The sequence below is a fragment of the Dromaius novaehollandiae genome, chromosome 9 (genome assembly GCF_036370855.1).
Source record: "Dromaius novaehollandiae isolate bDroNov1 chromosome 9, bDroNov1.hap1, whole genome shotgun sequence".
Taxonomy (NCBI): domain Eukaryota; kingdom Metazoa; phylum Chordata; class Aves; order Casuariiformes; family Dromaiidae; genus Dromaius; species Dromaius novaehollandiae.
Window position 1 is genome coordinate 8,566,263 of NC_088106.1, and position 26,864 is coordinate 8,593,126.

General features: G+C 36.7%; 1 protein-coding gene across 12 annotated transcripts in view; it reads left to right on the forward strand.

Annotated features, from left to right (window-relative positions):
• The window catches only part of NAALADL2 (N-acetylated alpha-linked acidic dipeptidase like 2), a 531,897-nt gene that overhangs the window by 413,619 nt on the left and 91,414 nt on the right, over window positions 1–26,864 (forward strand). For 11 of the 12 annotated variants that reach the window (XM_064516623.1, XM_064516624.1, XM_064516622.1 and 8 more), the window contains one exon: window positions 11,100–11,246. The exons of the other annotated variant lie outside the window; for it this stretch is intronic. In XM_064516623.1, the coding sequence (XP_064372693.1) occupies window positions 11,100–11,246 (147 nt within the window). The remainder of the gene's footprint in view (window positions 1–11,099; window positions 11,247–26,864) is intronic. 12 annotated transcript variants of the gene reach the window in all.

Below are 26,864 nucleotides of genomic sequence, written 5' to 3' on the forward strand. Positions count from 1 at the left end.
GTAATTCAGTATCATGTAAAAAGCATCAGGATTCAGAGAGAGACTCAGTAGAAACAGATGAAGAAGAAGTCCAGTAAAGAAAACTAAATGCACACTATATAATTTTTTTAGTGCCTTACTTCTGTGTTTATTACAAATTTGAGGTAAACTTTGCATCTCAAATGTGGTTCAATCCTATGTGGTTCCATAATTATAAAGATCTTGCGCTGGTAGTTGATTTTTTTCTTAAAATAAGACAATGTTTTAAAACAAGCAAATACTCCTTAACAGAAAAGAAAGCCCTGAACATGCAATGCAGGCTCATGCTTGTCTGATGTTTCATGATTGTAAATTAAATCAAAAATAATACTAATTTGAAAAGTAGTACACCAAACATACATCTTTTCCCTGCATTATTTTATGACTACTGATATTATAGCTTCCCAATTTTGTTAGGAAATCACCATTAAAAGATCAAAATTGTTTGAAATTTTTTTGAAATCTGAAACTGTAGTTTTATGTAGTAGCACTTCATGCTGCTTAGTTAAGCTTAATGTTCCTTAGTTCAATGGAAATCTGATAAAAGTGTCAGAACTATGTCTTGATTAATCTCAGTTTGATCTGACCTTTTCTAAGCATTGCAGTTTTCACAGTTTTCAATTTACTTTGCCCCGCTGTGTGAAAAAGGTCTTTTCCTTGATGCAGGGTACCTGTGTACATTTTCAAAGAACGCGTCTTTCAAAGCAGTGCAGTTAATGTGGCAGTTAATGCTTGTGAAAATAGAATAGTCTTCCCACACAGGCTAAAAAGAAGAATTCTCTTGGAATTTCAAGGTGCAGTGCTTTTGCATAAGAAAATACAGAGTACGCTGGGGGATTTTGAATGGGCTAATGGAAATCCCCTGGCAGCTGTAGTGATCTGCCTGAGAATCACCTCAATTGTGATGGGTGTCAGAGGAACTGAAGATAGTAAATTCCATAGAGATTCCCTGTCCCTGGTGTCCTTAAATGAATATTTGTTGTTCTTGTAGGAATTTTTATTCCCTGGTGACCGATGATGTTCAATAAAATGTGTGCGCGTGTGTGTGCATGCACACATGGATGTAAAATGGGCAAATGTCTCATTTTACTGTGAAAATACCAAAGAATCAAATCTAGGGAATTTTCTGAGAATTAAATGCATCTTTTGTGTGACTGATTTTGTAGTGCTAGAGAACAGTTTCACTAGGAGTCTTCATGTTGCCCTTGAAAGTAAATAGTACTCAGAGTTTAGAATATTAGTAATGACACTTCATACGTGTTTAAATTACAATATTCATGAACTGAAATTAAACAATTGTGAAGACATTAAGGATCCAACATTTTATTCCCTTTTTTTATTAAACTTTTTATTCTAAACATAAACTTAATTAAAAGCAGCAGTCTTTAATCACTACCACAGAAAATTGGTTTGTGTGGTTTTAATCATATTTATCGTATTCTGAACACTTATGCACTAGGTCTAAAAAGTGATCTTTGTTTCAGTGTCTGTACTTTGTCATACGATTGTTGACTGAAGTGTGTTAACAAGCAGAATAAGAAATATCAGATGAAGCTGTTTGGTTGTAGTTCAGTATCTTGTACAGCATCAGCAAATCAAAGCTGATTGTGAAACTGGATTTTAAATGCTCCCTGATCTCTGCAGTCACTTCCAAAATAGATATAAAAGGCATGCACAAGCATAGAAATGACTGCTTTTTAAACTATTACTCTCTAAGGTAGATCATTATACTTTGCCCACCCCTTTAAAAATATTTTTATTACGGCTTAAAAATGGCAGAGTTGATCATACAAGTCCTTTTTGTAAATAGGCAAATACATCACAGTAGTGGTGTGTAACATTTAGCCTGTTTAAACCACAACTATTCTCTGCATATAGTATATTAGTTATCATTGGCACATTTAGGTTTTCTTTTCTCTTTCTCTGATGCAGAGAAAGAATGAGCAGGTATAATTTGGAATGATGCTTTTGTACATGCTTGAAACGTGACAGTTTGACAAGACTCAGAATTGGGAAATGCTGTGCGTTTAATTCCTGGTTGGTTGGTTTGCTGTGTGATGTTGGGCAAGACCGAAATACAAGGTACGTTGCTTGCTGTTAGCGGTATGAAAAGCACTTTGAGGTCTGTAGAGGAAAGTGCTGTATGAAGTTCCTCTAATAATTTTATAAACAGCTGATTTGCATTAACAGTAATGGTCCTAATACATGATCAGTCAGCAAAAACAGCAAAGCAGGAAGTTTAAGGCCAAATCAGATTATCAGATGGGAGATAACAGAGGAGTGTGTCTTCAGTGGAATTAATACAAACTCCATGCTTTTTTGAATAGGTTTTGGTAGCCAGGGTAGGCAAACAACTGGTAATATTTTTCATCAGACCTTCTTCCTCTAATGATCTGTTTGTCAGAGTGTAGCAGGTTTTTATGGATGAGAGATGTGTACTTATTTTGCTGTGCAGCTTCTCTGGCCTTTCCTGCCTGTTGATGATGATGATGCATAACACATTCAGAGGAACTCAGATACTCATCTGTTGCCTTGTGACATGACAATCCCTTTTCTTTTTCCCCATGGGTTTTCTCCTGCACGTACACACACACACACACACACACACACACACACACACACACATCTAGAAATCCCCAGGGAATCGCATGCCTGTTTGATAAGCATTGTGCCATGCTGGACTAGGACTCAGAACTGGATGCCTTATTTTGCCTTCTGTCATAGAATGCACTGCACATGAAACAGGCACTACAAGAATCATTTGGTTCTGAATTTGATTTCTGGACCCTGTTTCTTTCTTAATCATCTTGTTCACAGTTAATTTAAAAGCATTGTTTTCAAGTAGATATTGGGGGGGGGGGGAGAGAAGATTCCCCTTCTAATAAATATACATTTGTAGGTTTTCATACTAATTCAGTTTTCAGAAGTGTATCTGGGAGATACAGGAGCACTTCTGTTGTCTAATCTAGTCTGCCTGGGGCCTTTTACTGCATTTTTCCACAGCCTGTGGTTGATTTAATAATAGATTCTGTGACTCTTTGCTTAGATAATTTCCCTTCGTCTAGATGGTCTTAGGCTTCTGCTTCTTGAATGTGTTTGTCTTGCACCAGTTACTAACACAGATGGCTATTCAGCTCAAGAAATAGAGCTTTATTATTCATAAAGAGAAAGCTTCCCTGCTGTAGTTCTGAAGCTGGTATCAGTGATAATTTATAAGGAAAATAGATCATTTTTTATTTGTCCTGTTGAAAACTACTTAGACATGTTAATCAATCTTCAAAAGCAGCTAAGGTTTTGAATCTTCAGCTGGAGCCACTTTAAAGGATCACAGAATCACGGAATGGTTGAGGTTGGAAGGGACCTCTGGAGATCATCTAGTCCAACCCCCCTGCTCAGGCAGGGTCACCTAGAGCATGTTGCACAGGATCGTGTCCAGGCGGGATTTGAATATCTCCAGAGAAGGAGACTCCACAACTCCTCTGGGCAACCTGTCCCAGTGCTCTGTCACTCCCACAGTAAAGAAGTTTTTCCTCATGTTCAGATGGGATTTCCTGTGTTTCAGTTCATGCCTGTTGCCTTTCCTCCTGTCACTGGGCACCACTGAAAAATAGTATGGCCCCATCCTCTTTTTTTCTTGCGTACATAAAAGCTAACATTTAAAGGATCACTAAGTAGGATCTGACTGCACATGGCGAAGTAATGCATAGCAATTAAACTTTTTTTTCCAAACTGCGAACTCAGAAATCCTTTTGCATATATAAAAGGAAAAACTCCTGTGGATTATCAAAATTAAAGTTAAGCAAATTATTAAATTATGAAGAGATTGTTTTTGTAAATGACATCATTTTAAACAAAAAGTAGTGAATATGTCAGTGAAAAAAATTACAGGGAGAGCATGCCAAAGTGGTACAAGGTTGCTATAACATGCTGATTGACAAATTTGTCTGTCAGTGAAGAACTTGTAAAATGTTTTTAAATCCTGTGTTTAATGGCATTTCTGCAGATTTGCATTGGTGTAGGAAGATAAATGTATGATCCGGTGGAGATGAGCAGTGTATGAAGCAGCATGGTGTTATCGTTGAGGCACTCTGAACATGGGACAGTGAAGCCTCTGGCCTCTAATTATTCTGAATAACTGCAAGTCACTACAATTTACAGTTCCCTCTCTGAAACTAAGTTCATTTAAACTGTATCTGTTCTTATGGATGTCAAATGACTGCAGGAGGTGGAAAATACCTCATATCCAGGACTTGAAACTTTGTTCACTAAACTATGCTGCAGAAGAACTAACATCTGATTCCAGAGATCAGCAGCATACTAATAATTATTCAAAATTTTTGTCTAAATTGATTTAACGCCCTCCTCATATCTGTATGAATACGTCCAGACCTGCACTCTCTGCTAGTACCATTGAGGCCACTTTTTTTTTGTTGTTTTTGTTTTCCCTCCCACCAGAGCAGTATTTCGAGTTGATTAACTGAGTGGTGATCATGGACTTTGAAGGTAATCTCTGTCAGAAATGGGAGTGTCTTTAGCGCAGAAAGCTCTAACAAAAATTTAGAATGGCTCTTCTAGGGAAGGATAAGGAAGAAAGGAAACGAAAGCTGCAGACCATCTGAATCTCAAACTAGTGCCCCTTGTTACCCTTGCTAACATTGCCACTATTTGTGAGCAATAGTCTAATAAATACGTATTTGCAGGTGTGGTTTCAGTCGCGTGTCTAGCTGTTGGGTTTAATTCCGTAAAGCTGGTATTAGACATTATTTAGTATTACTTTTACGTGCAAAACAATAATAATACAAGAAATAACCCCATGAATCGGGAGGAGGAACAGATTTTAAATAGTTGATGCTAAATAATCTTAGAGAAGTCTTACCAACTTCATTTTAAAATATGTATTTCATTGAAGGTTCTTTGATGAGACCAGTCAGTAGACTCAGAATTGCCACAAACAAAACAAGGACTAATTATGTAACAGCATTTAATATGCTGCTTTGCAGCTTGGTGTTTTCATACAGTATCACAATGTTTACAGCTTGCTAGTTTAAAGATACATAAACATATGTCCCCAAGTTAAATCAAAGGGTCATTACTATTTGCTACAATAATGTTATGTAAGTGTGTGTCTCTCCTTCACTCTGCTTTAGACATGAGAGTGCATAAGCAGCTGACCTGCCTGGAAATTTTCAATCCAATCTGCTAAATCAAGTATCTCCATTCAGCTGCATAAATGAAGTTTAATCCCATTTGAGACGTGGCATCCTGCATTCCTGCAGATGCTATTTTAGTAGGATATGAGGTTCTCATATGTCTTACTTTAAGCCTGTGTGAACACCCCAGGACATTTCCGGTGGCACTGGATACCTACATTTAGGCAACTGAATTGAGCCTGAAGTGTGCCACCTGTCTAGTTACTGCCATCCAGCCTCCTCTCCTTCCCATAGCTGCCATCATTTCACATGCTAAAAGCATCTAATTTTTCCTCTTATTCCAGGGAGTGGTTCCTGGATTTCTTTTCTTATACTATTTAAAAAAAAAAAAAAAAAAAAAAAAAGGCAGGGTGGAGGAAGAAGCTTCCTTTGCTGATCCTTTAACTTACCTTCTTGGCACATCCCACTTCTCTGTAATCTTTCAGTTTCCCTTGTCCATTGCTTTTGTTTAATCTTCAAATCCCTTTTTCATTTTGTGGTTCTTCCACTTTTTACGATGAACGAGAAGACTGTCCAACCCCTCCTCCCCATCCCCACCTCCTTCACACACACAAATCACAGCAGCTCTTGCTTGCTTTGATTTGTTATTATTTGTGGAGTATATGGCATGCTGTATGATGGGGCTGTTATTCCAAACTTTCTTGCATTGATCAAGTTAATAGCTTGCCTTAGTTTAACAACATTTCATTGGAGGGAAAGTTTTATTAATTGCAGGACATTATTATTCTTTATCTTAATATAGTCCATTAATTTCGGGAAACATTTCATTGTTTAATGAATGCAAAGCATCCTGCATGAACTTTACAGTCATTGCAAAATGCTTGAAGAATGCTGACATTTTAGAGTCTGAATAATGAGGAAAATGAGTTGGAAAAGGACAATATTTTGCATGTGAAAATATTTCCCATATTAGTGTAGTGTTAAATATTTATTGTTGAGCTATACGTACAGTGTTAATCATCATCAAGCATTCACATGTGTCAGGACAGTGGAAGTTGAATAGGCAGTTAAACTCTTCAAATAGTAGAAGTATTAATTTGAACATTGCTGTCATAAAAATAGAAATATTTTACCATGAAGGATGGTGATCTAAATCACAAAACCCCACACATGTTGTTGTATTCTTAATCTAAGGTTTAAAAATTTCATATGTAAAATTTCATACATAAAAATTATTTCACAGATGTTATACTGAGAGAAAGAAAGTAAAAGATTATTTATGAATAGTAAAAATGGGGTGTAGTAGAGCTTTTTCTGATGGACAGAGTGCTGGGTAATGGGCAGACCTGGATTTCTAAGAAAGGAACATGTCTGTTCTGTTCTGTTCCTGGTATGTTAACAGAAATGGGAGTTGGTATATATTCAAAAATAATTGAGTTGGTCATTGTTTTCTCCTCTTAGAAACAGTACAAAAAGAGGAACAGTATCAAAATGCTCTGTTAATTAGCTGTATCTCTGCAGTAGAAGAAATAATATTTCCATTTCTTCTCATAGTTAACCTGTATGGAACCTCGTTAACGTTTTTGGCTCTGTAACCTTGGTAGTTTATTGTAAAACTAATCTGCTTAGTAGGATGACAATAATGATCCAGCTTTTTATGTTCTTGACACTAAGGCAACACATTTCAGGGTGCAGGTGAGATGGCAGTAATCGAAAATACCGTAGAGCTTGATCTCTACATGTACACCAGTTGACTTGTCACAGATTAGAAGTTTCAAACATTCTTCACTGTGTGAAATATTATTCATTATGTGAAACCTTGTTTTCCCTTTCTACTTTGCAGTGACATTTTGTTTCTTCTCAAACATGTCAATCCCATGATTGCCACTCAATTGTATAAGCAATCTCCTTAAGTTTCTAATTGCTGTCCCAAAGATAGAGTCCCCTTGAAGATCATCTCCAGAAGCTATCGACGTAAATGGAAACTTTCCTTTTAATTGCTGTATGTTTTTGTGCTGTATTTGAATTTTATCTGAAATTAAATACTGCCAAGATGTATGTGATGTTGTAATTAAAATGTCTGAAAACATCAGCCTCAAGATAGCTGTGAAAAAAGGAATGGATAATACCTTATTTCTGTTTGAGACAGTATTCTCTCTGTGATGTATTGGTTATGTTAACATGGTTAATCTAAAATTGAACAGATACCTGTACAAGGTAGGAAAAAAGGATACGACACTGATATCTGATGTGGGATAAAATGTCCAGAATCTTGGAAAAAAAAAATTTCTTCCGAGTGTACAATTTCAGAAATCATTTGCACAATGTAACAAATGTGTGTTTCTCATAAAATCTAGCAATATTACGAAAATCAGGAACCTGAATATCAAAAACTGAAAGAAGGAATGATTTGTAACTTGAATGCATTAGCATATTGGTGAATGATGAAAATATGACTTTACCTTCCTGCAGTATATCATAAATGATTGGGGACGGGGAGGGACAATCCAGTGAAGGCAAAGTTCGTATTTGTAAGTACTTTACCTAAAATATTTACCTAATCTAAATGTAATGTCTTGTGTAAATGTGGTAAAATCTGAAAGGAAAGCAAGCTTTTCCAACCTATGTGTTAGACAACTAAGCTGACTGGTACCCTAATGTAGATCTTCTGTTTTTCAAGAGGTATGAAGGATTTAATTCTATTGCAGAATTCCCAGATTTAAAAAAAGAGCAGAGAAAACAATTTTATATTAGCATATAGGTAATATGTCTGCCCCTCCTTCTTTAGAAAGGGATCTAGTTGTTCATGCCTCCATCTGGATTAGGCATCAGGAATCTAAACAGGGTCTACAGCCACTTTCTTTGGATTTTTCATCAACTGCTGAAAACCCTCATATCATCTTCAGTCTGGAATTCCGGATATAAATTCCATGTCCACTCTGTGCTTTGGTCTGCAGCTTACAGTATGCCTTATCCGAAAGTCCCATAAGAAATTCTAGATATAAATAAATAGAAAACATTAAGTTTTATGAAGAATTCTTAAATGAAAGATTAATGCTTACATAATGGATTGAGAAGTATAAAGATCTAGATATTTTTTAAAAAAAGTTACATTCATTTCCCTGCTCAATTTTCTTACCTCTGTGAGGTATTTATTATGCTTATGGTTCTTACCATGTTGCCAGGTTTCACTTCTACTGATTAATCTAAAAAATGAGTTCTGAATAGCTGCGCTAGGAAGTTGCATAAATTCTTAACCTGAGTAGATGTACTTTACTTGGTAGCATTAACCTGAACACCTTTGCTGCCATCATGTTTAATGACAGCAGGGATCAGGTCCCCTAGAAAGAAGGGAATCTTCAATTTAGTATGTAGCTTACTTTGGGATCATTGTGTCGTCTGCTCTGTTTGGCTTTGATACTGAATTGTGTTACAAGAAAGTCATTGGTCATTTAACTTTGTGATTCCTTGGGTAGGTAATTCTGGTTTTTGTGTGTTTCAGAGATTTCCTATTGAACCTAAAAGGTGTTTGACATCATTCAGTGTACTTTTAAACATTAAAGGAAGAAAAGACTACTCATCGTTATTTATGCAACTTAGCCAGATGTGTTGGCTAGTGTAAGGAAGTAAGCATACAGTCTGATCTACATCATAGAATAGTGCCAACGCTTAGACCTCCTAACATTCCTGAAAGGAGCAACCACTTAAGTATGAGTCCTCTGTCCATGCCTGTGTGTAAAGTTATATGCATGTTTTTATGTGTGGATGTGTGCTGGAAAATGTTTCTGACTTGGAAAGATTGTAGAAGGTAAACTGTGGTTATTTAAAAATAGCCATTGAAATTAGTATATACTTTGGGCTTTTGCTATTTCTGTTGTAGCTTCAGTTTTTCAAATATGGAGTTACTGACTTTAATGAGACTGTGTGATAGAGTAATGGTTCAGTCTTGGGGAGCCCACAGAGTGAAGACACTGAAAGGGGCAGGGAAACACAGACGACTATGTATTGCAGTACGTGGCCAAGAAACCCAGCTATTTGAAAAGCAGAGCTTGCTTTATCTTTTTTTGGTCCATCACAAGAGAGTTGAACACGTTAATCAACAGCCCACCTGTCCCAGTACATAGAGTACAGGATCTGGCTGATACCAGAATAGTAGAGAGTGGGTGGATTTGCATGTCTTTGGACAGCTGTACTGGAATGTTGTTACATGCCTTCGCAATGTGTTTGAAAACTTCCTTCTAAAGGCTGTAAAGAAAGAGCAGAGAGAAGCACAGGAGCAAAAGTTGTAATTAAAGGGATACCATCAAGTTAAAAATCTTTTTAAAAAAATCTAAGAAAAAATAAATAAAAAAATCTTAAAAAATCAAGTTAAGAAAACTTCTGTCAGAAATGTTTTGACAACTGTGACTTAAAAGTGATGTCTGATATTGCTGCTACCCTAATATGGCATACAAAGCCAGGATTTTGGCTGCTGTAAATCATGTTCTACTGATATCTTTAGAGGGGATATCATTCACGCAGAGGTAGACTAAACATACAGAAGGGATATTTTGTTTCTCCTTTGGCTATGAAGGTCAGTCTTTTGGGGTGGATTTTGACACAATTGTGCCTTGCATGAGTCTAAGAATGGTGGGAAGAAAAACATTTAATAAGAAAGAGAGTAGCGTTATAGCCACCTTTCAAAAATACTCATAAAATAGAAACTATTTCTGGAAGTTATTTTAAAATAGTTTAGGGTGAGAATCTGGGCCCTTACCCATACTGGATAGTATCTAATTGCATGCTTCATAGCACTGAACTGAAACTGTGAAGTAGTAATTATGCTAATTTATATATGGAAAAATACCAAGATTTGGCTCTTTGTAACTCTTTAAACATTTTCATACTAAACCCAGGAACTTTAATACGTAAAATCTGGTGTATATTAGTATTAGAGGAGGACAAATCTCAAACTATTCTTGTAGTAAGCTAGTGATTTAGTAGGTGGGTCTGAGGAAGTCATGTTATGCTATATAAGCTGCCAGCCTAATGTAAATAATCTTTAGTACTTTAACCTTTTTAAGAGTCTTCAAAAGAAACCTAAGTCTTCTATAATAAGTGTGGAAAGCTTTTGTGCCTACTGTTTAAGTGTTTAATATCCTGGTGTATTTGAAAGCTACGTTATTATGTGGCACTCATACCTAGTCTTGAGGTTATTTTCCAGTTTTCATCTTAACATTTATTGCAGTTGTGTTGCTAAGATTTGAGCATTAAATACTTCTGTGAAAGAAATGTAAACATGTCACAGGGTAGAATTGTTTTAAGCAATTACCCAGAAAATGTGTATTTATGTATTTTCAGCCTTTTCATTCTATTTTTCTCTTAACCCCTAGTCTGCAATTGCAGCAAGTTCTTTACATTGCCAGCTTTTCATGAAATGTGGTATTTTGTGTATGATGATCTGATTAAACGTTTTGCTATTGGAGAGCATGCTATTAACTGAGTAAAGGACTGATTCCTTTGTAGACACTAAAGATCTCATAGCATGCTCTGAAAAGGCAGCACGATGACTTCCCATTTCTGCTCAGTATGGGTAATTTCACATGCTCACCAAAGGCGGCTTCCCTTCCCTTGCCCTTCCTACCATTTTAATTAAATATGACATTCATTGGCCTTTGAAAGACTCAGACGTTGCAGCACACTATTTATTCTTTGCTATGTCCTATTGCAAAGACTGTAATGTATATCAGTAGAGGATGAAGGATTTGTAGCCTTACTTCCTTCTAAGTGAGTTTGAATTAGCTAACACCTGTGAGCACCAGTATAAGTTCTGGCCTGTTTTTAAAATGCTTCAGGCCTAAGAAAGCTGTGCAAATGTTAGCTATTGACGTGAGTTGGTAGAGTCTGCTTACAAGTAAGTAAGTAGAATTTTGATTTGTGTTTGTTTTTCAGAGCCAGAGCTTCAACTGTGTGGAAAAGACAAACTGTCCGGGATCTAATGTGAGTTCTGTGCAGATACAGGGGGATTCAGATTATTTCATCAACCATCTTGGAGTACCAGCCACGCAGTTTTCTTATGAGGACGTCAAAGCATCAGAGGTAGTTACGAATAAAAACAGACAAACTGAAGATAGCAAAAATAGAATTAGATTTTCTTAGGTTATATCCTTCCATACCAAATGTGTTGCAGTGGAAAGTTACATTAGTACATTTTTTTAGATCTTCAGAGGATTTCCACAAGACTTCAAATCACCAGATTTTATAGGGGTACAGCATTCAAAAAAACAGATAAATGTTTAGAGCAAAGAAAAAATTGCAGGACAGTATGTTAAGAATGTTATATTACTGATAGTACTATAGGATATATATTATCTAAATGAACTTTCCAGGCTGCTTCCCACATAGGAGAAATTAATTTTAGCATGGGTTTTTTTTCCCGTGTGGTAAGACAAGGCAAGACAACCTTTAAAATAAATTTTATATCTATCTTCATACTATGGGCCAAATCTGAGTCTGCGCTATGTACGCTGGTTGTAAAGATCTCTGTGCTTGGTGGGAGTCTTCAAAACACCGTATTGTTTATCAGGCCATTGCCATCTGTTATCCGCCAGGTAAGTGAAAGGAGGAGACCAGGTTGGAATTAGACAAGGGTAAGGTGTTAGGAAACTTTGTCCTTCCTCATTCTTCACTACTGTAGGTTATACTTGTACCTGAACAGCTCTAACTTAACCTCAGTTGTTTCACTGAGGATCAGGAAGCCTAGCATTGATTATTTCAAGAGCCACAGAATGGCTCAAGTTGAGAAAAAACACACACTACTATTTCTTTTAGACTTCCACCTTATGTATCCAGCTGTTTCTGAAATACATACATAAACATATGTATGTTCTATCATATTAATATGATCACACAAGTACTTAAAAATTCCAAGGGGAGATTTTGTGTCCCCAAGTTGATCTGTGCTATTGATATCTGAAAAACAGACACTTCACTTTGTATCAAACTAAACACAGCTAATCATTTATAAGTGAAAATTTGCCACTTAGAGTGGTCATAAAAAATGGTGTGTGTTTTCTTGTAAATGCAGCTGAGTTGATTTCATATTCCACTTATTGCCCTTCAGTACATATCTACACATGCACATCTTTCCAAGTTTAGCAACAAAGCTGAAACTGTGTAGTAGAACTGGAACACTTTCTGACACTGCATGCTAATATGCTTCTACTTCACAAATGCCAAAAAATACAGAATTATGCCAAATACTGAAGCAGTTGTCGTGGTGTAAATTAAGATAGATGTAGGTAAGAATTTATATAAATCAGGAAATTCTTCCATTATTACACGTATTAGGCATAGTATTTTGTTTCAGATTAAATGCAGTGCAAAGATTATAAAGAAAATGGGAAGGCAGAAGCTCTGTGAGTGCAGTGTTTGTGACAACCTTGTGGTCCAGTGCACACTTCTGCTGTCACTAAGTGGCTGTTCTATATAATTTTCATTCCAGATCTAGATACAGAATCTGTAGGGCATAAGAAAAAATCTACAAACTTGAGTATATCAACACAATAACTCTTTCCCAGCAACATTTGCAGTATGAACTGCTGTTTTTCTATCCTACAAAAAATGTTAACCTTACGGCTATACGATTTTGTCTCTTAAAACGACTCAGCAATATAATTAAACTTAAAAGGAAAATATTTTCATATTTTTTTTAAATATCACACAGTACATTTGATTCTCTGTTGAAAATTTAGCTTTTATCCTTCTTACAAATTCATTTCCTAGAAATAAATTTACTATGGGTGTAATCTTCAATCTTGAAGGTCATGTACTGCACCTCAGACTGTAGGATGTCTTGACCTCATGATACCTGTTTTATGTAAGAAATAGATCTGTTAGCAAAATGTGTAAATTTATGTTGGCAGGTACCTGAGATTTTTATATAAGTGGTAAAATTTGGATTCTTTGATATTTATTTTATTTGTTATTTATTGTAGTGCTTATTAACTTTTCCTTTAAAATGTCATGTCTCATATAGTCAGCTATGTTATACCAGACAAGCAGTCTGGGGACAGTTTTCAGATTCTGTTTCTCCCATCAAGCAGGAATAGTACTAGTCTAAGGCAGATGGAAACTTTTCAGGAAATTATTCAGGCTTTGCAGCTGTACTTTTAAACATTGCAGGAGGTTCTGTTGTGTGGGTTAGTGACTTAAAATAATCTGTTGAGGTGTGGAGAGGGTTTTCTTTATTTTTTTGTTGCCAAGCCATATAGCTTTTTAAACTGTGCCTCATCTCTATGGTAACTGTGTTTTTGATACTATTTCTGGTTAGTAATTCATTGGTGTGGATCTGTAAAGCCGGTGAAGAGAAACTGTATGATAGAGGAGCTGGGAACTCTTTCCTATCAGTTGCTTTTAAGTAATTTTTGCTTTTTGTTAGCTTTACTGCAAAACTAGATTTGGATTTGGGAAGACAGATTTCAGAAAGTGGATGTTTTGAAGTCTTATTGTAGACTATCCTTTTAGCAGGTTGCTTTCCTCTCCTGTCCCTTTCACTTCTGTGACCTACTCAGGAAGGTCTTTTATTTTGGAATATACACCAGTTGTTTGTTTTATCCATCTGTTAAACAGCATGCAGTGTCACATAAAACTGATGTTTTTCATGTAGGAACCATTCCACACTCAAAAATCCCTGTTTTTACAGCAAAATAGTTCAAGATCTGTGCCTTGTAGTCTGTTTACAGAGCAGTAGTTACAGGTCAGCTCTAGAAATGCATTTCTTACACAGTAAGCATAATGCCAGTCCTCAGAGAGAAGGTTGTAAAAACTGTTCATTGGCAGGAACCTGAGGAGTAAATAAAGGTAATAAAGTTGTAAGAGGAAACATTCAGACCAGAAGAGTAAGTAAAACTGTCTCACTTGAAATTGCCCAATACACCGAAGCACAGCCTCAGGGAGGGGAAATCTGCATGGCAAATGCCTGTGGTCTGATCTGTAAGCTAGTAAAGTGCATTCTGAGTACTCAGTCACTAATATAAAAATGCACTGAGTAAAATGCAGTTTGTTTATTTACTAGCAGAAAATACACAGCATTTTAGTCTGCCAGTAACAAGTAAACTTGGAGGACTTTTTCAACTGGAGAAAAAGTAATATTCACTCAGTTTTCAGGGATTGTTATGTAGCTGCTGAAGGAAGCCTTCCTCTCCTGACCTCTGCACTGGCTTTACCAGTGAGAGTAAAGCCTTCTTATGTGAGGGTCACATTCTGATTTGCAATGTATTAAGAGAAAGGCAGCATTTAATTCACAAGACTGATCAGCTGTTTCTAATACTGCAGATGCTTTACTTACAGAAGGAGTCATGCCAAGAAGCAAGCAGTTTTCCAGGCTATTCAAGTTAATGGTTCGTTTCCATCCGTGTGACCATGCAGAGCCTCCAGGAAGAGAGAAAATGCTGAGCTCGAATCTGAGCTTCTCTGCTACCTGGAAGCCCATGACTAGAAGTCTGTCAGTCCTCATCTCAGTTATAGTATTAGACAGAGGTATCTTAGATCACATTTTCAGCTTTCTCACTCTCTTATACTACATTAAGAGCTAAAATATCAGTGGAACTTCTTGATCATATAAACATTGATACATCAGGAATGACAATGCAAAGAGTAAATTTTGAATAATTTTTTGTATGTGGAGGATTTCTATACTCTTGAAAATATTAGTAATGTTTGTATGACTGTTGTTTTCAAACCAATAAATGGTATATTAAGTATAATATGTAAATACTCTCCATCGTGTAGTATACACATTTGTATAATGGAACAGTGTTACCTCTTTGGTAAAAGGCTTCAAACCTAAACATGAGAATGATTCTAAAAGAGTTATTGAAGTGATGATGATTTTTTTATTGAAAGGTGTGAAAATTTCAACTTTTGGTACAATTTTGTTTTTTTATCTACAGACTTTTCAAAAATTTCTGTGGAAGATAAATGTCATCACAGAGCTAATACTGGAGTTGTGGCTGTATTCAACAAAGTAGATTAGCTCTACTTGAGAGACAGAGTAAAATAAATCTCTTGGGGATCTGAGGGGTTTTTTGCCCCATTACGTTTTAGCTGCAATAGAAGCATCATCTCTTATTGAAAAAACATAATTTAAAATGTAAGCTGTTTACACAGCTGCTTGTTATAGAGACAGTCATTTCAGTGGATACATATTGAAAAGGGGGCTAAATGTGCTGGGGTACATTTTGATAAGGGCTGTTTCCAGCTGCTTATGCTAGCAGTTGTTTAAGACTGATGTGCTCAAATAGGCATGTCATTTGTGAAGGAAGAGGGAGGCATATCCCAGAGGATAATTCAAACTCTAAGATAAAAATAAGTGCTATTTTCTACCTGAAATTTCTAATCCTGCTGTTTAATGGCCTCATCAAATGTGGACAGGAGAAGAAAGATTGTGCTATGCTGAGGATATGTGTGTCCATATTTGAGGTATATGGACAGAGGACACGTGATGTTCTGTACTGTTGTAATTACTGAGTCAGCTCACTCATTCAGAAAACTTTCTGCTGGTTTGCTTGAAACAGATTAACGTTAATTTTATCTCTTAAAATGTACCTGCAGAAAAGATGCAACACAGCGTTTGCAGTAGAGTGTCAGTAGTGTCTCTGGCCTTTCTCAGAAACTTGTTTGGCATAGATACTTCCTTTCATTTTTATACTGCATTTATCAGATAATACCAGAAACAACAGCATGGTATGAAAAACTTTGTGTTTTACTCTGTCTTTAGTCATAGTTTTACCAGACAGAAACTCTGTCAGAATTTCAGACATTTATCCATACCTCCTCTTTCAACTTTCTTCTGTTTCTCTTATTTTTCTCCCCTGTTTCTGTAAGTTTTGCTTCATTTTTCATTCTGTATAAGCTTCATCCCCCAACATTTTCTCTCTTATTGGTGGACCACCTTGAAAATGTAGTTTGCTCTTGTTTCATATGAATAACCTTGCTGTGGCTGCCTGATGGTTGGGTATAAGAGAAGATATAATCTGAATTTGCCATGGTGGGTATAAGAGAAGATATAATCTGAATTTGCCATGGTTTCAGTTAGAGATTTGATTGTTTCTTGAGCATTATAAATTAAATGACATTAGACTGTTCAGCATTTTGAAGACCTTCCAGTCATTTGCAAACATAAGGTGGTGCAGGAGTATTTTGAGCTTTTTTCAAGATTGAAATAAACTGTTACTATCACATTTTTGTGGTATAGCAGTCTACAGTTTCATGAGGAATCCAATTTTTAAAATTATAGCTAAATAATTTTGTGTGTTATCTGCAGAGTAGTTAACCTTCTCTGTGTATCCCATTACATAATGATTCTAGTCTGATAACACAGAATCTTAAATTCCTTTTGTAGTAACGTGGCAGGTTACATCAATGTTAGCATTATCATTTTGTTATGAGAAAACAATTTAGTGCACAATGTTTAAAAAAAAGTGCTGTCTATTTTTTATTATTTATTGATAGGTACATATTTAGTATGAAATATTTAATGGTAGCTGTCCAAGTTGGGCTATGCAGGGCTTACAGAACTTTTTTCTTTTTACACCTAGGCCATAAAAATTGTTTTCCGTATCTTCAGTCAAACTTAAGTACAGGCAGGAAGAAGTGTAAAAATTACCTGTCACATTATTCACAGGCTAGACCAAGACAGTGTAATACCATGGACCACTAAGCTAATTTAGAAGAAAAATGAAAAGCGGTTTCTTTATAGAAGGCATTTGTATGTAATATATGTAGAAGAGTTTAGAATTTTGACAGTTTGAGATTGTATCCTCTTTAGAGAGAATGCATAATGATTTTTATTTCTGTTGAAATATGCATAACTTTTTGAAGGTAACTTTCAAATTTCATTAGAGCTCTTAAAAATGATTTTTCCCCCACACTGGTGTAAAACAAAGGCTACTAAATCTTAACTCTTCAATGAATGTGGCTTCTCACGCATTTTACCATCTCCTTCCTCTTCCCCCGCTTCCTCCTTTCCCCCCCTCTTTTCTTTCTTTTCGTCATTCTTTGGGGAAGTTTACTGCAGCTTCTTGATTTCACTTTTACGTGCTTAGGCTTGATATATCATGCACTTCTTTCAGAAGAAATAAAAAGCTAACCAGCTCTTTGTTATCACGAAAGAAGTGGAGGAGCTGTTCTTGATGGAGAGAATTTAGGGTCTAGTTTACTGAGGAATAACTCCCGTGTCGCACACTGCTTTCATTTCTTTCATGTGTTTGTGTTAGTGTAGAGGGGAAACATAGGCAGCATGGAGTGCTCCTCGCTGCATCTGGCTTGTGTCTTAAAAGACTGAATGGGAAACTGGTGCTTATCTGTATTTTTGTCTGAATGGGGACAACACCAAATGTCTTTAAGTTGGGGGGATTTTGGTACTAGTGATTAGGAACTCCATTTTAGTCCTGTGTTATGAGGTCCTCCAGCTGTTTTATTTCTTGGTTTTGTGTCACTTTAAAGTTTTAAATTGAACGTACAAATTCACAGAAATCAGGGTGGCGTGGGGAAATTCTGCATTGTGGCAGTGTGTAAAGGTTCAGGGCCCTCTCCGTTAATCTGGATAGGCCACACTAAAATCTAAGCTCTGCCCTCTGCTGCAGCTTGTTGCCTGGTGTATGTGGTAGCACAGGGGAGCAAGGTGCTCCCTCACTCCTTGTTCACTCTGCCCAGCTAGGGTTGTGAGGACCTCTTTGATTCATGGGTTGTTAGAGTATAAACAGAATCAACAAACAAAAGACTATTTTAATAGTTAGAATGTGTGGTGTAAGGACCAGTATTGGTTTAACTTTGTTGCAGAGAGCAGGGTGATTTTTACCCAGGTGAAAAATAAACAGTGTTTCTTGAATTCTGTGTTGATGAGTAGCCCCCAAAGAATGTAAAGGGATTCTTAAAGAGAATATGGGGTGAAGGGTGGGGTGAACAAGGTTCTTGCCACAAGTTGTGTTTTATGTCCTAAGTGGCTGAGAGCTATCTCTGCCTTAAGAAGAATGTAGACCTGTGTCCTGTAGTTTGGAATTTGTTCAATATTTGTATTTAATGGCAAATATTGTTAAAGAATTAACAGTAAAAGTGGGGACTTTTCAAACTGATTGAAGGCCTCAGTCTGCGCTGACTCATGTGATCAAAGTATTAGACCTCTGGTTCATTGATTTAATCTGTGTAGTTCCAATAGTCTAAAAGAGAGAGAATTGTAATCTTGAAAAGCAGAGGAGTGTATGTCCCATCAGTACCAGTTAAAGCTGGTTATTCCATTTTCCATTGACTAGTCCTTTAGGATCAAACTTTTATCCTGTGATATGTTGACCTGATCAAGCAGCTTACCAGAGTGAGCTCCTGTCCAGAGACATCATCATCTGGTCCCCAGAACTACAGTCTGGACTAATTCTGATCCAAAGACCATCAGTTACTAAGAAACCTTTTCTCTTTTTCTATGATTTTGCTATTGTCTGAGGAGGCCAGCACTATGGATTCTCGTATCTTGCACCTTAAATATGTTAATATATGTATGTGCATATCCAAACTAAGAGTCCTGTGTCAAGTTACTCTGTTTTACACTAGGTTGTTAATATTTTTTTCTAAATGAATCACACTGTCCTTGAAGGAGACTTGTTGTTGATAATGTTTCTGTAATAACTGAGGGAATAAGTGGAGGGGGAGAACTTAGTCACTCTGTAAAGGTTGACTTTGACGAATTTTAGCAACACAGAAGGAATAACGTTTTGCATTCCCAGGATTAGCATTTAGTAATGATTAACCTCATGTGTTAACCGCACCATGAACCATTGTCTTTGTCCCACTGGTGCCTGGGTCATTCTGTTCCCTATCATTATTGATTACTGAACTGAATCAGTTTCAGGTCTGACCTTGACATGATATTTATATTATTAATTTTAGTTCAGTGAAAATGTCTAAGTAATTAGCATTAGTGAGAAGTTTAAATTAAGTGGAACTTGTAGGAAGTGCTCACAGCTATTTTTATTTTCAAATTTGCAACTTCATTATCGATCGTCACAGCAAAGGTAATTCCGTAGAGTAATTGATGGCCACTGGCTCTATTTCCAGATGAGAATACCTATGTCCATAACAGTTATAAGTTCCCCAGCGCTGTGTCTTATATTTCACAAAACAAGCCATGAAAATAAAGCTTATTTCTGCCTGTCAGTGAGCTATGATCATTTCTCTGGCTGCCAGAATTTCTCCAAAGCTACTGTTTCTTTGAAAGAACAGTTTGTCTCTGATACAGAATGGGCTGAATATGTCAACAAAACTGAAAACAGTCAGTAAACAATGTTTAGCTTCATGAGAAGGATGGGTAATCGCCAGTGACACAGCCTCCATCTTTTAGCTACATCATCTGAGCTGCAACTTACTCAAGAATGTAAAATGTGTTTTAATATGAAGCGGCTGGATAGACTGTGAACAAACCTTGATAGTTGTCACTGGAAATTTCTGACAATATTCTTTTACCTTCTCTCTAACAAGGTTCTTGTGAAGCATTATTATATATGTATTTTTAATGAATTGAGGTGGCATTATGGAGGGCAGCACAGCCTGTGATCTGGCTTTGTCAGCAAATTCCGTGCAAAGCAAGAAATTTAACTGCACACGCATACACACCCATCTGTGTGTGCATATATCTAAGCCAATCATGGTTTAAAAGCAATCAATTTTTATGTACTGTTTCTGATCTTTGTATTTTTAATCCAGTTATCTCAGTATTCTGTATCTCATCATTAATCCTGCTGGTACTCCAACTACAGATCTTTTCCTCCTCCTCTTTTGTTATGTCCTCCAGTCTCTACTCTTTCCTGTCTCAAGATTTCTGACTGACTACATGGATGATCTACAGCAGGCTACGCTGTTCTGGTGAATTTTATGCTGTCTTTCCTCTGTTATTATTTATATCCTCTTGGACTGCCTGTGATCAAGTACCAGTTCATTTATTGGATCTAAATGTATTGATCAAGGGCTTCAAGTAGAAGCAAACAGCATCATGGCATCATTTTCTTAGAAGGATCAAGGCAGGCCATAGTCTTGCATTCTGTGATGGAACATTCACCATGGGTCTAGCGTTGAGAACATAGCTTGTACCCAGCATTGTGCATCAGCATCTCCCTTCTCCTGTGGCATTAGTCTTGCAGAATGCATTTATCCTGAATGATTGCATATGTGAAAAACAGATGCTATGGTAGCAGGCAGGACTTTGAATTCAAGCTGGAAGACAAAAGAGTGGATGTACAAAAAAAAGTGTATTTTTTTTCAGCCTTAGCTGTTCAAAGCAGAACTTCCGGGCTTGTAGCATATGCTAAAATGTCCTTAGAGAGAATTAGCTCCACTTGTTTGACCCCATTATTTCAGAGGGGCATCTACCAGAGGCATTCCTACCCTGAATGGAAGCTGTATTTTCCATTCTATATCTAGACTGAAAGGAAGTTTGCATAATAACAGTGTGTTAATGTGATTATCTGCAATTTGGTAGCCTTTCCTGCTGAATAATGGTTCTCCCTTTCTTATTTAGGTTCAGCCTAGTCATTAGTAATATTTCATCCACTACTCTCTTCCCAGCTTTCCTCCTCCTCCCCTTCTTTCCTGGTATATATTGAATTTTTTAAGGAGTTACATAGCTGGTAGTTGCCCATGAGAAATTATGGAAGATGTTCCATGCATGTATTTCAAGAGAGGATTGAAGTACAAATGTGTTTAGACTAGCAGAAGCTGAGAGATATTTGCAAAGGGACAAATGTACATCACCGTCAGAATGGTTTGCTTGGGAACCCAAGATGGTGAACAGAGAGGTTGCATTTTTGTCTGTGGACAAGAGATAAATTGCCAGTGTGTTTATCTTGGGACTAGTCATGAAGGAAGGTGCAAATGACAGATACTCATGTGTCTTGCCTTTTCCACTTACGGGTTATAATGTTTTTCTAATAGGTGTGCTTTTTTTTTTATTCATACTACATTTCTTCTGACCATCATGATTTCCTTTTTTTCTGTCTGTCCTTAGGATATACTAGTGCTTTTTAAATCCTTCAATATATTCATGGGTTACTCACTTTAGTAGTCACCAGTAATACATTAAAACATTAGTCTGTCTGAAGTGCGCTCTTACATATTCCCTTGGATGCTAATTTAGTTGAATTTGGTAGTGAGTGCATGCTGACATTGCTAAGGTTAATGGCTCAGTGTTTTACAAGCGAAAACACATTTGAGTTTCAACTGTATAAATTGTTTTATTGAACAATGTGAATATATAGTTACTTAATCTCATGGTAGAGAGTCTTTGTTACTTCACTAATGCTGGTGAAACTGATGAGGTCCTCTTTTTACCTGGCATTTATTGCATGAGTTGGATGCCACCCTTTGAAAATAGCATTGTCTCCCAATTTGAATCATCTTGAAGGAATAACGTTTTTCTGGCAAACTCGTCTGGTATGTCTTAGAAAAACCTTGTGTAGAACAGAACAGTGGTCTGGAGCTGAAAGTGAACAAATCATGCAATAACATACTAAAGGAAAAAGTTATGGGTTTGGTTTTGTTTATGGATTGTTTTCTTTTTTGCTAGTTGGTGATTATCTCCTACCAGGAAGCAAAAAAAAATTATATTCTTTGTAGTTTCTATCCAAGCTCCTATGACTGTAGCTAATGCTTTTAATTTCTGAGCCTTATCATCTATTACTGTGGGTACTTTCTTTTTAATGTAATAGTGAAGCACAATGATTTATACTGTTTCATCACTGATTAGTATGGAAAATTAGTTTTTTGTTACTGTGAAATAATGGCAGGGATTGGAAGTTCTCCAACAGGATTTAAACTAAAGGTATGAAGAATGTCTCACTATATGGGGAATTGAACTTCTTCATGATGTTCTGCTGATCAAAAACTGGAGATCCATCTTGAGCTGAGAAAAAAATGTTGTGGACATTACTCTCATGGAAATCATACTATGACATCCAAACTGTGTTTAGTCCCAGCAAAAGCATAAGAAAAAGCAACCTGGCAATCCACTGGCAAATGTTGTTACGCCAAAGGCTGCCTGTGGAATACAGTGATAAGATACAAAAATTTCACAGATAGATTTCTTTGCTCCAATAGACAAGAATCTATTTGGTCTAACAAATCTTAGTGCTTTGATGTTCCATATGATCCACAGTGCATCCAGGAGGGGAAAATCCTTTATATAAATCTGCCACAGTGTAAAAAATGCACAGCTTCTTTAGCCTTCACACTGCCTGAGTACAGATTGTTGCTGTAAACCCTTTCCTTGCAGACTCTCACAGGTTCTTCATCCTCTTGGAAGTGACTGAGGGCTGTTGAAAGCTAGTGGAAGACAGACAACCTGGAGGTGAATGGGATCAATGGCACATGGGAAAATATGTGAGAAGTTTGCTTAGGCATAAATTACTGCTTCTGTTTGATAGCTTACTAAAGCATCTAACTACTGAAAACAAATATTACCTCAGGATAGAAGGCACCCAGTTATCTATCCTCCCTGGAGGAGTGAATGGCATATTGTATTCAAGATAACATTTTACCATTGTTGTTCTGAGTGGCTAAACTCAACAGAGCCTGAAATCTTCTGGTTGAGTATCTAGAAAGAGTATCAGAAACTGTTTTATGTCAGCAGATAGTAGTAGTGTGGCACTCAGTTTTGTCTTCTAATATTTAAAAAAAATCTCAAGATCACTGGGCTATCAAACAGCTGGAATTTGAGTCAGTTATACTTTTCCTGATGAGCCTTCAGTAAATGAGAGTAAGGTAATCAGTGGTTAGTTGGAAGTCAGGATAAAATGCATGAGAACCTTGTAAGGAAGTTTTGTAATGTTTGCTACATCTTATTTAGCGTGGCTGTTTAAAAACCATTTGATAAGGCTTTTGGTAAATATTTGCTTTGAAGACATTATTGCTGGTTTGTTTATGGGGGGGAAAGTTAGTTTGTATTGTTACTGATGGATGCGAGCAGGCTCTCATCTAAAGGTTACGTAGCTTGATTAGCGTGGTGGTGTATTTTCCCTAAGGCTTATAGCATTAGCTGGAGCCTTTACTGCACAGCTGCACAGTACAGCAATCTTCTCTGAGTGAGTCTGCTTGTATATAACTGGTTTAGGATGGAGACAGGCTGAATTCTGCCTTTTAAACACAGTGTCCTGCATTGCCTCTGTATTCCACAGCAGTTTGTGGAGGGGGAGGAATTTCTTTACTGTTAGCATGCAGCAAGGTAGACTGTTACCAGTACTCATGCAACAAACACATCTCCAGGTTGGATACCCAACTCAGGGAAGGTGTCCTTTATTTGACCAATACGGTCAAGGTATCCCATTGCTAGATTAGCCAGTGGAACCTGATCTCATTAAAATCAGTGGAAAGAATCCTGGAACTTTTTTTTTGATTATTTTTGACACAAGATGAGCCTACAGACTTCCTAAAAATGTTTTGACTTTTGAAAACTCAGATTCTTCTAATCACTATGTGAAAGAATTGCTTCAGACTTTCGGAGATAAATGGTCATCTCCTGGTCTTCCATTAATTGAATTGAAACTGAGAAGGTGATGTAGAATATTGTGTGAGTTCAAAGAGTAGCTCATATTTTTAGGTGATTTTAGGTTTTAATCCTTGCAACATTGGCTTTCTAAATGTGCAAGTTCTGTAGGCCTTTAAGATAACTCAAATAAAATACAATTTAGAAGTTAGTTTTCAAAAGCTGAATTAGGAAAGTTCTTGCAAGTAATAAGTCACCTGAACTGTCCTTACTTTCTGGTAAAAGAGAGCAGTGAATTGCTGCACTGTTATGAAGGAATGGCAGCTCTGTGAGGAGACGTTTTGAGTATGTAGCTAAGACAAAGAGATTTGGCAGCGACTGTGCTGCCACTTTTGTTACTGCTTTGGGAATACGTAGACTGTACAGGATCTAATTGAGAATAATTTCAATAGATACTTAACACCATTAATCTTAGAGCCAACCATTTTGCAACATTAAAAAGTTTCAATATGAGCTGCTTAAGAAAAATCTGTGCTCACTTTCATCTTTTCACCATTAAAAAGGCAATGATACATAGTTAATGAAAATCAATTAAAATGTAAATAATTTTTTTATATCATCTAGTCTTCGCTGTCTGTTAGATCTGCTGGCCTTTAAATCACAGACATACAAGGGGTTATACTGGATTTTTTAACATATTTTTCAATAGCTCATGGATTGCTGAAACAAAACTTCCCAAAAGGCTTTTAAATCCTCACCACTGATTCCCTTGGAACTTCTTTTACAGAATACGGCTCTAAACCAATAAAGCACTTAACTTGGCAGCTCCTATCTAGTGGATATAATCGAGTGTTAGGCACCAAACTCCTTGAGGCTCTTCAGTGAATTTCTGTCTTTTATACTGCCCCTATACAAATATAATTCTTACAGTACTGAATGGTCTTAGCGTGAGAATGTTTTTCCCTGGAATACTCCTTTAATATTATAATCATACATTAAAAAACAGAAGTTATTAGAAGAAGAATAAAAATAGTCTGGTATAAATTTAATGGGTTACATAGGCATTTTTCCTTTCTAGATGTATGTTTCTCCTGGTAAGCTCATCTAATTAAAAGCTTATCTACAGTACAGTGCAGGAGAGAGTCTAGTGTATCTGAGGATATAGAGGAAACTTTTCCCATTTTTCTCTGACTGGTTACCTTACCTGCAGCTTACAGTTTCTTCTTGCATTGTAATTTCTTGAAAGTTTCCAGACTGTTAATATGTTGTGGGTTTTTCCCTCCCTTTCACAGTTGCTATTTATGTTCTTGCCATTGCTTACTTCAAACTCCAGCTTCCGTGGTGTTCTGGAGAGGATTAGTTCAGAATGGATTATTCTACTATAATGCCATATTTGAGCAGAAAAGCATTGAACATAATTGCAAGGCTATAGGGAGGAAGACTTGCTTCCTTCATTTTCTTCCTATCAGACAAGTTATAGTAAGAAATAATCTCTCAGAGAAGCTACATGACCAAAAGCAAGAGAAATACTGTTTGGGAAGATGTGGTGGTAGGGAGACCAGCGGAGTCCAGAGTCTGTGCTGGGAACACATAGGATCCCACCCTCCTGTCCCTAATTTCAGATCAAACTGGAACTGAATTTGTTCTCTGGCCTAACTATAGTAGGTTGGACATTTGCTTTTCATACAAATGAGGTGTCTTGGGTACCTTCACTGAAGTTCAAGTATGGCTTAGTATAATTCAGTGTATTTTTCAAAAAATAATGTATAAATAAGATGTAATAAAAGCACCCAGTTCATTGGTGTGTTTTATCTGTACTGAATCTGAGCTGAGCCACCTGTTTCTAACCTTCTGAGGCTGTGGAAAGTTCCTCTGTGAAGTTCCAGATTTCTGGCTTGGGCTGCTTACTCCAACTTAGGGTGCTGATTTTGCCTTCAATTTGAGAAACAGCAAGCTAAGACTCTAGAGAGGGATAAGTTTATGCAAGCATCCCAATATCCTAAAAGTCTCTTTCTTTGTGCTGTGATCTATGAATTTATAGCTTTATAGTGATTATTTTCAGTTTATTTTTAATGCAAGGAAGAAAACACTGATTTAAAGGATATGAGTAAAAAGTACTTAAATACTTTTCCTATGTGCAGGCTGGAGTTTTTCTGGCTACACGTGAGTTTAATAATAAAATAAATTGTGCATTCCGATTTGGCGGGCATTTCTTATTTCTTCCTGCATTTACAGCTTTCTTCTAGTGACGTCACAAGGTTAGTGCACATCCTCAGCAGGAAGCTTAAGCAGAAAATAGGTTTCGTTTTGTTTATTAAAAGTTCTTTAGTAAAATAAATAGTAAAATTACCAGATAAAAGGCTTTTGACAGAAATTCCTCCTTTCTGCCATGGCCATTTTCCCACAGTAGGGACTTCTCACTTGGGATGAGACTTCTGACTCGCGTACTGCATTAGGCTGTCACAACTGCAAAGCTCTGCTTTTTAAAAATAATTTAAAAACATGCACATGTTATGTCTCTAAATAATAATCGGTGGAAAACAGTTTTTATACCATTTTATAATCCTTTGTAGATTTGTTCTGGAACGTTTAATTAGGTGCCAAGACCAGTTGTTATACAGGGAAAAGTCAGTCTGCTAGTGAGATGCAGAGGTATGCATTTTCTTCTGGTTACAGTATTTGCAGCTTCAAGGACCTGTATTAGTGTGAAGCACTGCATGCCATGCATTAATCCCTAGTGTCATTCCATTGATTTAATTTAACCTGTGCGTTTGAGAGCCACACTTTGGCTTTGGTATGTTCTGTGCTACATGATCCACTTTTCAGTAAATCTGTTTAAAAATCTATTTCAGACTGTAGCACCTTCTGAAAGTAAAAGTTTGCCAGATGGCTGATAATAAACTGTATTAGTCTGTGAGATGCCTTTTTCTGTTGCTCTTTTTCTGTCACTTCTTCCAGTGAAACCTCTGATTCAATCTCTTCTGTCCTGCCGGAAGAAAGTGGAAGATGGAGAAGAGATGGCCTGTTAGCCGATATGAGATGAAACACCTGTTTCACAAAGGAATACAATTGTATGTTTGCTGCCAATGCAGCATGTGCCAATTGCTTGAGTTAGAGTAAGATGGAAGAAGGAATCAGTGAGAGCTTGCAGAGGTATTTTTGTTCTGCTCACTGCTCTCCCTTTATCTTTTCTT